Consider the following 16578-nt stretch of genomic DNA (forward strand, 5'->3'; position numbering starts at 1 on the left):
CGAGACATGCACTGGCGGAATTCGCAGGGCGCTTCAGCGTGTATAGATCTGCACGCGGCTGTACCGCCACTGGGAGGCAACACACAAAAAAAAAACAGCCGGTGAATTAATGAAGGTGCCCTTTTAAGCTCGTGTGCGCGCATTCCATGTCTTATTTTCTCCAACTCGGTCATTGGACTTAAGCAGAAGAAGATTCTTCCGCTCGCTGGACGTCCAGGCAACCAGAACGTGGGGGAGAGAGAGAGAGAGGGCAAGCAAGCAAGCAATCGCGGCGAGCTCAACACTCGGGGCTGTCCCACAGTCTCGATAAGTAAATGGACGAAGCGTCGGACAGTCAACGCGAAGCTTGTTGAGCCTTCTTCGAAAAGTGGATTTTTTTTGGGGGGGGGGGGGGGGGATTGTTCTCGTGACATCTTTCCCGTCCTTATTTTCAATGTGTCGACGTTAATTACACGGTCATCGAACAAGACGTGCCAAGAGCGGCCGGCTAACTGTCGCGCATGTGTCTTCTTCAATCACCGGTCAGCAGTGCAGAGTAAAATCGGCCACACATTCTGGGTCGGACAGAGACTCTGTTCCTCTTGACGCCGTCGTACTAATCCACTAATGTGACTGGGCATCCAGAAAACTTTACCATGGCAATCAACAAGAAGACTCAGGCTTCGTGTCGGATATTAGGTGCCCTTCACCAGTCGCTGACCCTTGTTATCTTACTTATGAAAGGTAAGTGTGCATCCACTACATTTGAGTGTATATAGTGCTGAGAAACTTATACTGCGTCTACCTTTGTAATAGTGAGTACTATTGATGCGGAAATGTGTTTTTGAATGCGACTGAGCACAGGCATCATTATTACACCCACATTCCTGAAGCGGCGTTGAGCTATACCAGTAATATACCAGAAAATCAGTTTTAAGCATCAGCTCTGTCTGTGTCATTACAAAGAACAGCGTGCTGTCTTATTTTTATTTTGTTCAATTATTCATTAGACTCTTATGTACGAATGAGTAGAGGCTGTCACGTTAAATGGTAATTACTGTAAATAATTATGAGAAATAAATCCAGAAAAAGCTGTTTGCTTCCTGTTTAATTTCAAAGTCTTTCAATAGATCCCGTGTTGTAATTGATAAAATAATTTGGATAGTTGTAAATCGTGCATCATCCAACACATTTTTTTTGTTAAGTTTAATTTTTGTATTTGGTACATTTTTTTCGTGTCATTGAAACAAGTATGAATTTACTAATGGACAATAATCTTGTTTCTGTATTTGAACATAACCTTTGTATATCTCCATAATGTTTAAACAATTATCCCGGGATTCATGTTGTTTATGTTTCAGTCATGTTGTCTCATAAAGCGGCTATATTTTCAAAATTGTTTTTGCCTTCACCTTTTGGACTCTTTCACTAAATCCAAAGAATCCTTCGGAGAACCGAGTCTTTGCTGTATTGTCGCATGTTTTAGCTAATCCACTAAAATTAGGTCGTTAAACTATTGTAATCCTTTTCGCAGCTGACAGCAGGTCAATTAGGCATTAATGGATTGGGGAATTTATTAAAGGCTCAAATAGTTGCACATTATCGCGCAGAGTTTGTGGATATATCATTATGAAGGCTCTGGATTCATGCACATTGAAGTGGAAGTGCTGTTAATACATTCATAACCACATCTTTAGCATTTCACCACTACTGTTAATTTGTTTTGTTTCCTAAATAGCATTTACAAACACGCTGTAGTCACAGTATGGCGTCTGGTTACTATTAATATTGTGATATGTTTATGTTGTGTGTTTGAGTGTAGAATGTTTATGTCGTGCAAGCACTTCACCGCTTTTGAATGGATGGGAGCAAACAGTTCCTAGGTGGATGGGGAAAGCAGTGCCAGGCAGCAGAGGGAGTTAGAGGTGGAGAGAGCATGAGTCTGTCGAGATTGTGCTTGTTATGTAGGCACAGCATGTGCACGCTGTTCAAATAAAAATCCTTGGTTATAAGAGCGCCACGCCAACTCACCTGGTGGTGGGTGTACGGTTGCTAGAATTCACACTTTGTGGGTGTCTCGCACATGCACTAGACCAAGGCTTTACCACTAAAGAGTAATGTTTTAAATACCGTACACGAGTGTGGTTGAGAAAGATATCGATTGTGTTTAAATCATCAATTGGAAAAATATCCCGTATTTGTGGTTTCAGATTGTTTGATACCTCAGGAATAGCAACTGCTGAGAATACAAGTCACCAACAATATCATAGTCATAGAAACCGCATAGCTTCAGCCAGGTGGTTCAGCGGCAGAGCGAGTAGCACCGAATCAAAAGGTTGCGAGTTCAGATCCTGGTGAGGGGTTGGCTCAGCCCATCTTGAATCAATACAAATAATAAGCGCTCTGCGGAAAGGTCCACAGGGTGTGTCCTATAGACTTGTGGCACCACAGTAATGTGGCATTTCCACCACTGGATCAGGCCTGTATAAAGGAGATGAGTCCTGTCTCAATGCTCATTTGGGCAGGAAATTACTTTTATGCCATCCATGCAAATGCTGAATGGGCCCCCACAGCCACAGGGAGGCATATAAAGCTCCTGGATTTGCTGATGGGTGAAACTACCCCAATTAACACCTAGATGCACACAGACAGCATTTTTAATAAGAAGAAAAACGGTAATAGTATGCTTTAAGAAAGTTATTCTCATTCATGGAAGCATAATTTTAAACATGATTTATATTAAATCACAAATGTTTCTATAATCTGTCACATCAGTAATAAAACATGAGTAAAGAAAATATTAAATGATGGCGGTTTCCATTTTGTCTTGAAATTTAACAGCGTCTATATATAATCCACTTAATTTACGAAGATGAACTGAACCATCGCAAAACTATACAATCGTTCTCGTGTAATAGGTCAGTCGGCAGGTGAGAATTTGAGTTAATGGATTTTCCGAATTAAACAACTGCTGTTGCACATCAAACGAGGTTATACCTGTCAATATCCGAAACACACGTCTAAGTGGAAAAACATTTCCGGCAGTTATTTTTATAATCGTATGTCTATGTGGTGTATTGCTTTGGCATGGCATCATAATTTTCCATAATTCTAGCAGCATGACCTAAATGGGTTCACATTAGCTCGTCAGTGGCATCTAGACCCAGTTACTGGCAAGAGGCATGTATAAACATATGATATACACATGCATACCAATTGTAAATTAAGAAACATGCGTTTACAGTATTTGGTTGCTATACATTCCACATGATAAGCCACTTCGGTGAGCTATAATTTGTGGTCAGGTCGCTTCTGAAAAAGAGCTATATAGCTCAGTGGGCCTTACTTGGTAAAATACAAATCAAAGCTTTATCTTTGCACATACGACATTGCATTAATCACACTCAAAATGTTGATATACTATATGTGAACGCTGAAGTTTGAACTTCAGATATACTTTTCATGCCAATCGCAAAATATCGCATGCTGATATCCAGTCAAGCAGTTCATAGCGACTTCACCCATCAGCAACAGTGAATGCATTTGAATATGTGCAGCAACAGTCACTGCTTACTCATTTAAATATGCTTAAAAAAAACACCCACTTTAATAAGACACCTTTGTATATTTCTGTCACATTGACTACTAAATTGCATATATTGCAGCAATAATTTGTGACAGTGATTGCAGAATAAAGACAATCAGATGGGAAATGGAGTGCCACAATAATCCATCTCATTCATAGTTTATATCGTAAAGTAAAAAAGAGTTTTGAAACTGCCCTTTGTACATTCTCTCGTGAATTTGCAGCACTGCTACTGTAATAAAAATGTATTCGGTAGCTTGATGGCCTGCTACAGTGCTTACAATGCTGTCTTTGAGCTCGTGTGCGTGCAGGTTCATAGCCAGTGAGAACCAAGGGACCCCCTCCACCGTAAAGCAGGTCATCCTCCCCCTTAGCAAAACTTGAGCTGCCAAACATCGTTTTGGCCATTTGGTCACCAACATAATTATAATATAAACCCACACAAAGTGATTTCTGCATCATGCCTGCGCTTGCTTCCTATGTCCCCTGCTGTGTTGAAGCTCGATGGTAGGGCCTCGATCACAGTGTCGTCTCCCGGTCTCTCCCAGTCTTTATGTTTCTCCATGTGTATGTGTGTCCCTGTGTATGCCACCGTCTCTGTCCTCGCTCTCATCCAGCATCGCCATCTCTCTGTGTCTTCCTGTGTCTTTCTGACTGCCACTGTTAATAAAGTATTTGTAACAATCATCATGAGCCATCGCCACCCATCATCATCATCATAAAACACATCCACCATCAAATCACCATCTATACCATCAGCCACAGTACTCAATCATCATCGTCATCATCATCATCTTTACCATAATTCATCATCATCTATCCATCATATCCATCACCAATATCATGACCAACATCACCATCATTTATTACAATTAATTGTTACCATAATCCGCCATCATTAATCCATCACTATCATTGCCATTGTTACGCGAGCCGACAATCACCAATCCATCGTATCCACCAACAAAATTATTATCACCATAATTCATTGCTATCCATCATCTCCATCACCAATGTGACCATTATTATTTAATGTGACGATCACCCCCTCTCTCTTTTCATCTGACCCCCCCCCCCCCCCTTTTGAATGCTGCCTCAGTACACTTCTGTTTAACACGTAGGCTTTCGCGAACCATAATAATATAGTTTTTTTTTGGGTTAGATCGCGTAAATATGAATGTCGTTAAACCCGCCACCACCGGACACAGCCAATTTAGTAAGGTTTGTCACGTAAACAGAACATGCCAATTCGTTACTAGTACAGCACATTTGTGTGTTGGAGAGCAAATCCACAACATTTACAATCTCAGTACACTTCTGCTTAAGTGCAGTGGGCATCCACTCTCTCAGCCAGCTTTGGGTCAGTTTGTACAGGTTAATTGAGTCAACTTGCATCAGGTCATTGCTGTGATTATCAAAGTGTCACTGCCTGCTGTCATGTGGGAATTAAATATTGAAAGTGAACCATTGTTTGATGTTCTTGGCCAAAGCACCAAACATAAGTGAAAATATAAGGATGTGATACAATGATTCTCACCTACATTTAATGCAAGATTGTGACTGCAATGTGCAATTAGCATTTATTTTTCAGTGCTCAGAATGATCCAAAATTTGTAGCTCATGTCGTAAACAAAATAATTACCAAATAATTAGACATATCCAATATTAGCCATCACAACAATAATTTCACATGTCAATTTCAATTATAATTTCCCCGATTCTATATAATTAATTCGCTGTATATTATTTTTCAGTGTTTTTGTATTCAACTCAAGGGAAAGTGATTAGCATAACATATTGCACACTCAAATGGTTGCAACAGAGGTGGCCGGTTGGCTCAGGGGTCAGAAAATTGAGCCAGCATCGCAGAGATCCTGGGTTCGATTTCAAAGGAGTCACCTGCGATTTAACTGGGTTCGCAAGTGCAGTATGTATGTATGTTGAACTCCTTTTGCGCTGTACGTAGCCAACCATGATGATTGGAGGTGCAGTGAGATGAATGTTTGGCTCAAGACACCAATAACTGAACAGAACAAAAAAAACATTTCGTTTTTCAATTCATTTGGCTTATTGCAGCGCTGGTAATAAATAATAAAAAAATCTCGGTTTGGTTGACATTTGACAAACAATATTTTCAGGGTATTAAACGAAATGGCGTGCCTCTAGTGTTGATGAGGAGACCTCCTTGAAGTGATTTCAGCAGTGTCCCTGTGAAATTGCCCGCTGAGGTTGTTCTCCAACACAGGGTGGTGCACCGCTAGCTGCAGAATTGTTAAATTGATGTTTTCATAATATGAATGACACCGATAGCACAATTGTAACAGTGACGGGGTGGTGAACTGAAAACAATAAATGCACGTGAATGCTTGCAAAAGTTAAGACCTTTTTTGCAATATACAGTTCATGCAATTAACTGTTACAGGCTAATGCAGTCAAATTAATAAACCAAAATAAAACATATATTTTCTTGCTCTTAGGTGTTTTAATACCTTAAGAGTAATGTAAACCAAGAGTAATTAAACCATCAAATATTACTCCGATGGCACTAAACTAAGATGTAGGCTTGAGTAAAGTTTAATTCTGACAATTCTTATAGCATTATTTAATGGAGATAATTGTAATAACTTTTGCTTGACAACGTGGACGCTTCAAACATATACTTCTATGTATTTAAACATGTTACGCTTGTCTCAATTGCCTCTAAAATTGTATTTTGTAGTGCGGAAATAGATGCACAGGTTTAATGAGATATGATGGTATGAAAAGTTTTCTTTTTATTGAGCTGAAATTTATAAAATAGAATGCTCTTACATGGATATTGTGAGCAAATCCAACAGCATAGACATTCATAATGAACGTTGTTGAGTTAGATCGCGTTATTTATAAATGTGTCATAACCCTGCACCAACCGACATGGCCAATCAGTAAAAAAATAAAGTGTCACGTTGACAAAACGCAAATAGTTCACTACTTTAGCCCACCGGTGTGTTGAAGAGTGAATCCACAACATTTACAAGACAATATTACATTATACTATTACCATTATTGTACAGTACTTTGGCAAAACTGTAATTGATAAGTAAAAAAAACAGATAGTAAAAATTATATATTCTGAAAAAAGTAAAATAACTTTTTCCTAAACTGGGAATGTTCCCATCTGCCAAACTGCCTGAAGGTAATAATTGACTAAAGGACAGCCAATGTGTTATTGATTGCTATAAAATGTTACATCATGTAACATCACACTTGACTTGTGATGGAATAGTTGTGAGTTCAAATCCCGGTCAAGGGTTGACTTTGCGCATCATCCTCCGAGAAGTTTGACTGTGGTTATTCAATGTATTGATTGGACCCTGCCATATAAATATGACATGTATACTGCTGACTTAGGGCCACCAACATATATTCAAAGTGGCGAATGGCATGTATTGGCATGTATTGTGTTGGTACCACTGAGAATACTGTGTTTGAGACCAGATAGCCACCCATGATGAAACTGGGTTCTCAAGGGGAGTGAGTCATTGGTCTCAGCTTGTACACCAATGACTGTACGAGAAAATAGCTTGTTAAATTTAGATAACTCACTTTAGCTCTGCAATGTACTCTTGGATGTACCATGTGTTGTTTGGTGGCACATCCCAAAAACACTCCTGAGAGCTAAACAAACCTATGCAGAAGTTACTTGGTTTGGCAAACCCCAGAACGGAGGATTAAACTTTTGAGTTTAACTGCTCTACAGTGAACATCAATTGCAGAGTATTAAAATATGTGCCATGTAGTATGGATAAGAGGAAACCCTGGTGTGATTAAGAAGCAACTGAAGGGACTTCAGAAGTCGTGCTATTATTTCATATTATGGAAGTCATTCTCTGACACAAGACTGAATTAAACAATTCTAGCTGGGAGAGTTCTACTTTGAAATGTAAAGATGTGGCAGTCATAGGATGCTAAAATACATTTTGAGGGGAAAAAGGTAAATATATAAAAATATAAAAAATATTATATATTTATATAAACAATAAAGTAAAGCAAGGTGCATCCCTGCCATGTCTTGTTCATGCCACTGCTGGAAGAAGGGCCTCCACTACAGGGAGCTCTAGAGAGGTGTTTTGGCTCCTCTTCCACTCTGGAAGCCATCTTTGAGGAGGTCGGAGTACCCACACCTTGTGCCACCAAACACCACTCATCAATCGACAAACTGTGGTGTACGCGTTTATGCTGATGGGTGGAGAGAGGTGAGGGTGGGATTTAAAAAGCACTTGCCCATTGTTTATACTGCCACGCTGGGAGATCTAATCAGTGCCCTCTGGATTGCAAGTCCAGTGTGTTAACATGTAGTGTATATACATATTTTAAGGTATGGACATATCATTGAAGCTTTAGTAAAACAGAAGTAAGTATTCAGAATGATGCTCGCATAAAATGTGTGATTCTTTCTTGGAGTACTGAGGACAATACATTATGTACGTTTGTGAAGGACAAACATTTGAAATCCAATTTGATATATATATAGAAATCACTACTTACACAATAAACAAAATCACTTAAACATAATGGCAGGATTTAGATTGTTTTTGGTTTTTTTGATTTGATATGCTGTGTACAATCTAAGGTTACTTAGATATATATGTATGTCTCTCATGATTCCATGGTCAAACAGTAAGCTCCATTATCTCAAGGTAACTGAAAGGAGAAGAGAAAAATGAGAAAATTGCATGACACTCAAATCTTGGAGCTGCAGTGAGCCACAGAGGTGACTGGCATTGGTATAATGCGTTTTCATATATATTTTAAAACCTCTTAAGGAGACATGAAATGCAAAACTGGATTATCATACTCTTCAGCTGAATGTTGATTGTCAATTTTTATTTTCATATATAAAAAAGGCTAAATAAAATAGTACATGGACTCAGAAGATAGAGGATGTTATTTAAAATAGTGGTGTTTACATTATATTCACTGATATTACTTCTTAGGTGACTTGGAAAATAATTTACATTTCCTTCCTGTAAATGCTTGAGAATTGTAGTGGGGCATTGATCATTCTACTGGCAGTATACCGAACATGACTTGTATGCTTATTAAGCCTAATGTGTTGCTACAACACATTGGGAATCTTTTTTACTGATGTTGAGAACACCCCAACATATAAACTAGAGTACCATTGTAGGAGTGCCAGCAATGATTTTTTGTTAAGAAAATAGGTCAACGTCAAGATGGCATCATGGGCATTACCACCAATGCCACCACACCTCGCTGTCACTTTATTCTGTTTGCAAGATCCCACAGCTGTTGCAAAGTTGTCAGCTGTCCTCCAAAACCTGCACTTAAAGGAGCCAACCATCTGACTTAGGCCTTCATTTGATTGTCAACCATTGGGTGCCCACACCAAATTCCCATCTCGGGAATCTGCCATTTTACATCCTGCACACATACCCCACCCATTTAAACTTCTATATGACATCTCCATTGCCTTCTTGTGTAGTTTTATTCTGAACTTCCAAGGTGCTTTCTCTATCTTTCCTTGAAATTGTCGCATACTTTTAGGAACTTGTATTCAAATGCAAAAAGCACATTTTCCATTTGATTTGTTCAGCTTTCTAAATAATGCAGGAATAGGAATTACTTTTGCCTCACCCATTGTTTATGGTTTCTAACTACATTAATGTAGAAAATTTGCTATATTAAGTGCATCCATATTTTTGTATCTGAATGTCATAACGATGATCCAATAAGAACAAAACTTTACTTTAAAGTTGTATTGCTCTGTTGAGCATACTGCATAGAAAAGGAGATAGTTGATCAAAAGGTAGCCTGAAATTGGCAGTGAAAACCAACACTAAAAATATTTACTAAACCAGTGCTAAAGGAAATTGCATACTTTCCCTCCCCTACCAAAGACATCATTGCATGTAGCATCATCTTGAGATGTCACACTGAATGATATTGCTAACCACTGTAAATAATTCCTACAACAAACACGTTGCAAATCAAAGCAGAATGCATATGCATTATGTTTATCCCTTTTTCGTTCTTGCAGTTGTTGTGAACATATGGTTTTCGTGAAAATGTAGTGTAGTGTAAACAAACATTCTGATGTATACAACCACGAGTCCCATTGTACAAGGTTTTTTTTTAAGCAGCTTCTTTTCTTTCAAAAACAGATTGGCATGTGTTCCTAAAGTCATTAAAACAAATACAAAGAACCACTACATATCCCGAGCGCTTACCTCGTAAATGTTTATTGCTACAACTGCTCCTTGCACTAAACTCACAAGATGTTTCCCTGAAGACCATTTCTGTCGGCTTGTTTGGCATATTCGGCAAAATGCAGGCAATAGACCCTATCCCTTGAGAGTTACCATGGTTTTGTATCCCCCCCCCCCCTTCTTATATAACGATAGGGTGACCTTTTTCAATCCTGTGGCAATTATTCCTTACTCTACGCAGGTCTGATTATCTTCTGCAGTTCCTCCAATATCTCTTGACCATCTTCGTTACAACATCTCAGATGGAATTCCACACACTCCTGCTGCATTACCAGGTTTCATTTGTGTTAATAATGTTGCAGGTCCCATTTTTGAGTTATTTCTGCCTCCAAAGCTTCAGTATTCTCTGCTGTTTGCATCAGGATTCAATGCTGCATTCTATTTCCAAGTAATTCTGCTTAGTGTTTTGATTCTTTCAGTTACATATGACAGTGGGAAAAAATATGCAGGTATAGAGGAATTCCTTAATATCTGTCAGAGACTGTTTATTGGAAAACAATTTGGAAATAATTTACATCAACTAAATGTCGTGGTATTTCATCAGTATTTTGTTTATCTGCTGTTATTATCGAAAGATGTTCACTAATGCAACCCTTCAATATTCAATAATGCGTTGCTAATCTTGAAGACATTCACTTAATCTTGATTTGAAGCTTGCATGACTGCAGGAATCCATACTTTTTGGTTCTTTCGGTAAAGTCACGTAGATAGAAAACCAATAGATCACGACGTTTCGATCGCAACACAAGCAACCGTCATCAGGTGAAACAGAGCAGGAGAACTGCCGACGTATGTCTGCTGACGTATGTCAGCAGTTCTGCTGTGTTGGTTTCAACATTCACTTACTTTTAAAGACAATGACAAACATCATCAAGGAGCGATTTCCATGTACATGGTAATTTTTTCTATTAAAGTAAATAAAATCACGACATTTCGGGTGCAATACAAGCGTCCTTTTTCAGGTGGGGACAACTTAGTGAAAGCACACCGCTTAAGTGTGCCCAAAACGTCGTGATTTAATTTATTTAATTTTTTCACTTATGTGATTTTACCGAAAAAACCAAAGAGTATGAATCCTTGCAGTTACGAAAACTTCAAATCTAGAATATTTTCTGTGGCAGAAAGTTCACTTTCTGGAAATACCACTCAGGTTTGTTTTGCTTTTCATGAGCCTACTGGAGTACTATCCTCGACCACGGAATGAGTGGAGTGCATTTCGAGACTCCAAAAAAAGCTAACCTATCTTAAATTATGGATGCGGTGAGGAGATTTGACCATTACCAGTTGGGTGTGATCGTGCTACTGGGAGTAGTAGCACAATTGTTACCACACTGTGTTATGTACCCGAATAACAAGTTCGATTCCTGGCCACTGTAAACATCAGCTACTTAACTAAGCTACCTTAGTTAAGTAGCTGGTTTTAGTGTTCTTGTTATATACATGAGCAACGCTGACCACATCAAGGGCATCTCAAAGGTTCCTGGAGGCCTAAGGCTGGAGGTGTAGGAAAATTCCACATGTGGAAGTCTTATCATCTTAAAACGCACGCTTTCGTAACGAATACACATTTATATTTATGAAATCTAATGAAAAAACCTTTATTATGAATCGTATCATCTTAATCTTTAGCGACAAAGAAAACTGGCCCATTTGGCACCCAATTTTTGTGTGAGGTGCAGGCAAATTTCACATTCTGCCTCGCCCTTCGCCCTGTATGGCCCTGGCCACACGACACCTTAATAAATTGTGCGACTCTTCATGAGTGCTGATCACTTTCCATAACAGTCAAAAAAGGCTGAACGAGGGATCTTTGTTTTTAGTGTCTGCTTCGTGGGGTGGGTGAGCAGTGGTGATACAGTGATTAGCCATTTGCTATGAATCATAGGTCCAAGATAGATTCCTAGACATAGTTAAAATCAGTGGCTAGTGATATTTTAACCGCTCTCGGGCCTATCCTAGGTCGACGCAACCTTCAAATGAGAGTATCTGGTGTGGAAACATCAACACCGGGGAGAGAACGGAGTCTGCTGGCCATGGTTTTGACCACACGACCCCTTTATGCGCTGTGCCAGCCTTAATAGGTGTTCCCTTCTAGCACTTGATCCAACAGTCTATTCAAAGCTGTAAGGGTTTTTTATGTCTTTAACAGCAAAAGGATGGGAACTGCTGAGAACATAAGACCCCTATAAAAGTCAGAGTGATATTTTAGCGCTCAATTCCATCGGTGGCCTCTAAGCGAGTGGTGCACATTCCACATTTCTCTGGTAGCAGCCAGTCTCTGCATATAACAGCCACTCTTAGCTTTCCACTAAATAGTACTGCTCATATTATTGACCCCCTAAGGAAGAGCATGATGATGATTGATGATTGGGCCGAGTCAACCCCCCAGTTGGGAATTGCGCTCAAAACTACACGTGAATTGATCGCTGTAACCACAGCATCGCCCGGTTGGGTAGCTGAGCAACTGGCCACGCACCTCTGGCATGTGTCGCAGCTGGTCTCACACCTTCACCGTGTGTTATATTTAACCTCCCCCCACCCTGTCCCAATCCCTGAACTCGTACGTTAAGCTCCACCACCATCCTAAAAAAGTCCTATGCCAGCCTCTAAATGCGCACGTTAACTGCATTCACTTGTGGATGAATATTGTTTTGTAATGTTGCGTGTCTCTCGTTTATGTGGGTAGCGGCGATGCAGTGGTTGGTGTGCTGCACGAATAACCCGGCAACCTGAGTTCGATTCCGGACCATGGCTAACATCAGTGTCGAGTGTGCTGCTGAGGTCAAGTGCCTTGGTGTGGTGTGAAAACGTCCGAGTTTTGGGAGACAAAAGGCGTCCGAGCATAGTCTCGGCCACCCCACCCCCTCGTGCATGGTTCCAGCCTTCATTTAATGGATTTTCGCGAACAGTATTTGCCCCAACAGCCTGTGAAGGCAATATGTGGGACCTTTGTTCATATATATTATAACGTGTGTCTGTTTTCATGTATCTGCGACTGTATGTTTTGTGTGGATACGTTGTGTAGAAATTTAAATGTGTATGCAGTTCTACGTATTGCTCTGTTTATGTGGGCCTGTATTGGTGTGTGTGTATATAAAGACATAGATCCCCAAAGTAGCATTAGCGAGCACCTATGAAGGTCGACCTTGGGGGGGGGGGGGGCAGGAGGGGTTCATATCATCGCCATCGGTGATTATGTAACCAACGCTTTTATTCTTTTTATTGACATTTTTTTTGGACTACTTATTGCCTTTATTGAATTGTTTTTAATAGCTGCCACACTGTTTGAGAGGAGAACTTGCAAAGTAAGCATACCATTGTACTGTGTACACTTAGCTGTACTCTGAGCATTTGACGAATGAAATTTGATTTTGATTTGAATTGTTGGCCGTGAGCGGGAATGGAACTCGTGTTTCCGAGTTGATAGCACAGTGCGCTAACCACTATGCCACCGCTCCCTACATGTGTAAACATACACACACCACGAACGTGTATGTGTGCGGATCTGTGGTAGATTCTTCTATGACGTGTGATACACCTGCCATTGGGAGGACAAATCTGCCTGTAATGGGACAAACACACAAGAGACAGAACTTAATCTTCTGCAGCGGGCCCCCTTTTCAGCATGGTCAGGCATGCATATTTGTGTGGTGGAATTCCCATCACATTATGGTGCAGTGGACATGCTTGTATGTGCCTTGTGAATAGCACTCATATGTGCTGGCACGCCCACGGCACAGGCACTCGGGGCCATGCCCCCAACTGTGACTTTTTTCCCACCCTAATCTACAGTGAGTATGGGAGTGGAATTTATTTTTTTGTGTTTAGAACTGGGTCTTGTATATTCACTGGAGTGGTCTAGCTAATAACATGATTAAGCCTCAACGCTGCCATAGGTTGCTCTCTGATGTACTTTGCTGCACTACCGGTTGTGCTGCATTGCTCTCTGATGTGTTTTTGGATTGTATCGCATTTTGTTCTGCATGATGTCCGACGTTTCACTCCACGTATGGGGAGCTTTTTTAGGAACTGAATGCAGACGTGGTACAATGTGGTCTCCTAGCGATGTCGGAGACCTCCATGAATTGTAAATAACGTTGATGTAACATGAAGGAGAAAGTTTACAAATAACAAAGTTTAAATAAGATACTATCCTGCTAAAATGGAGCAAGATGATGAATGGAGATGTTTCATGAATAGTGGCCAGAATAAGTTTGATAGACTATTGAGTAATATTTAGAACAAAGTTTACAAATGTAAAATGAAGTTTTTTGTTTTTGTTTAATGACATGTTTACGCCATCTAACCCCAAAAACCTATATTTTGGAGAACAGAGAACACTATATATTTGTATTTCGTCATAAAAACATTTTCTTATTGACATGCAATGAAACCGAGGAATGTATAGTATATTAAAAATTGGCCCAGTTAGGTAACATCTCGTATTATATAGATCAACCTCTGACACGGTGATGGACAGCCTCGACGAGTTTGGTGTGCCACATAAGTGGCCCCTGCTTCGCCACAGTGGGCCGTAAGCTTGACGTCGTGCCTGTGCACTATTCACACCCTCAAGCAATAATCCTCGGTACACTTCAAACAGGCCAACCGCGAGGGGATCCACGGGCCGCATGTGGCCCACCAGCTCTGGGAAGGTGATATCACAGAGGTACTTCTGAGATGTCTCTAATTGATAATTGTTTTTTTTTTACCCTTTTATCTGGCAACAAAACTGACACCTTTTTTACAAGGAGTCATGTTTGCATTGATACCTGCAGTCGTAATGCAAACAAAAAACACAACTCTGATAATGTGTGCACTGTCCTTGAAATTGATTGGTCCACACCCGAGACAGCTTTCCTTAGAACCTAGTCTCACATGGTGTTGGACCAGATGACGCCAAAAGGCATGTGCCTTTTGGCGCACGCCTTTTGCATTCCGACTGCAGGTATTGTGGTCAATGCAAACATGACTCCTTGTAAAAAAGGTGTCAGTTTTGTTGCCAGATAAGAGGGTAAAAAAACAATTATCATATTTTGCTACTGGCAAAGGAGGTTCCAATGATGTCTCTAATTGTCGCTTAGTCACGTGAGGGGGTAGAACACTGTCCCACATGACCTGCTCTGAAGATATTCAGCTCACGGCAGCCAACCTTTTATAATCATTCTGAGAGATGGAATTAAGTTACGTTTTATTTTATTCAGACAGTCATTGTTCAATGAGCTGATACCGTCAACTTGCTTCACTTGAGCACCCAGTTTAATCATGGGGCGACTGTCCTGATTTGAACCCAGGACCGTACGGAGCCACTTCAATGCCATCTGATCTCTGGGCCACCTGGTCACCTCAAAATACTACAATGTTGAAGTTTCATCTTATAGTTTCGAATTAAAATACGATGGTATGGCTTTGATATTCATTTGGGATATCAATACAATGAGTTTGGCTGATTTCGTATTGTTTAAAAATAACATATTTTCTACATAGACAATATTTGAACAAAATACATTGAGCCTTACCGTTTATTTGCCGACTGTCATGGAGTTGAGATTGCATTCCTAGAATACTGCTATCGTTTAAACAAAACAATAAATGGAATTGTGTGTTGTTTATACAAGGCGTGTGACATACTGACAGGTTTGCCACATATTTGTCACATTAAGCTGTACTGCTCTACACACTGCAAGCAGAGGGCATCAGTCCAGCGAGTGATGCCCTACCTCTTTCGCCACACATCATTACTTGTAAGAGGAGATAACCACAAGCTGTAAATATATCAACAAAGGCTCTCGGAGTATGCATTCTATGGAGGGGTTATTTTAACATTTGAGAAAATGCAAAAATCTCGATTGACTGACTGTTAGGCAAACAGCTTCTGCATCTTTTCTTCTCAGTAAGCTAAAATGATAAGTAATGGCTGTCTAATTTTTTTTTTAATAAGTGCCGTTCATTCAAACGAATCTTTTTGGGGGGGAAATTGATAGAATCTGTTAAAATGTGTATGTTCTTTCGGAACACGTCTCCAACTTGGGAAGAGTAAGCAAATGTATACAAACTCTGTATTTTGTTGAATATATGCAATTTTGATCCATTACTTCCATTTAATTTGAAACCAGTTACGCGTGATGGATCTCATCCAATTCCAGATAGTTGCATTCGGAAACAAGCTACATCACAAATACAAAATAATAGCTGTCAGTTAATTCTAGCATTGCTGCATGTTGATTTTAATTGTTGCATGTTGTAAATTCTCATACATATTGTAAATATAATCTAGAATTCATTGTTCATGTTTCTAATGTAAGTAGCACAGTTTTAAGAATGTGATACAAAACAATCTTATTTGTTTTTGTTGTTGATCAGTAAACATGTCGTTCTAAGAAGGGCATTTGATCATCATTCCTGAAAAATTACTATATTTTATAATTTTTACCAATGATATAAACTTTTTCCTACTGACTGCAATGTACATAACACAAATACAAGATTGCCAGTTTATAATGCAAGGTTTTCAAAAACTACTTTAACTGCAGTTATGTGGGCTGTGTACCATGAAGTTTGAAGAAATGGACCGTGCCAAAATATTGCCGTTAATTTCTGCCAAAATAGGTTTTAAATGACCCAACAGGCGATATTGTAAAATAAGGTTTCATTTTAAGACTTTTTTTTTCATAAACTTTTGATACAACTTGACAGTTGCTTGATTAAATCGGTACAATGTTTACTGTAATGTACATTCATAAG

The 16578-nt window shown here is 39.6% G+C and overlaps 1 protein-coding gene across 1 annotated transcript in view; it reads left to right on the forward strand.

Annotated features, from left to right (window-relative positions):
* Window positions 1-419: 419 nt before the first annotated feature.
* Window positions 420-16578, forward strand: part of LOC133348562 (transmembrane protein 132E-like) — a 534471-nt gene continuing 518312 nt past the window's right edge. The window contains exon 1 of the mRNA XM_061561445.1: window positions 420-723. Coding sequence (XP_061417429.1) covers window positions 636-723 — 88 coding nt within the window. The 5' untranslated portion in view covers window positions 420-635. The remainder of the gene's footprint in view (window positions 724-16578) is intronic.

Source organism: Lethenteron reissneri, chromosome 27, assembly GCF_015708825.2.
Source record: "Lethenteron reissneri isolate LAM-NWPU_2019-01 chromosome 27, ASM1570882v1, whole genome shotgun sequence".
NCBI lineage: Eukaryota > Metazoa > Chordata > Hyperoartia > Petromyzontiformes > Petromyzontidae > Lethenteron > Lethenteron reissneri.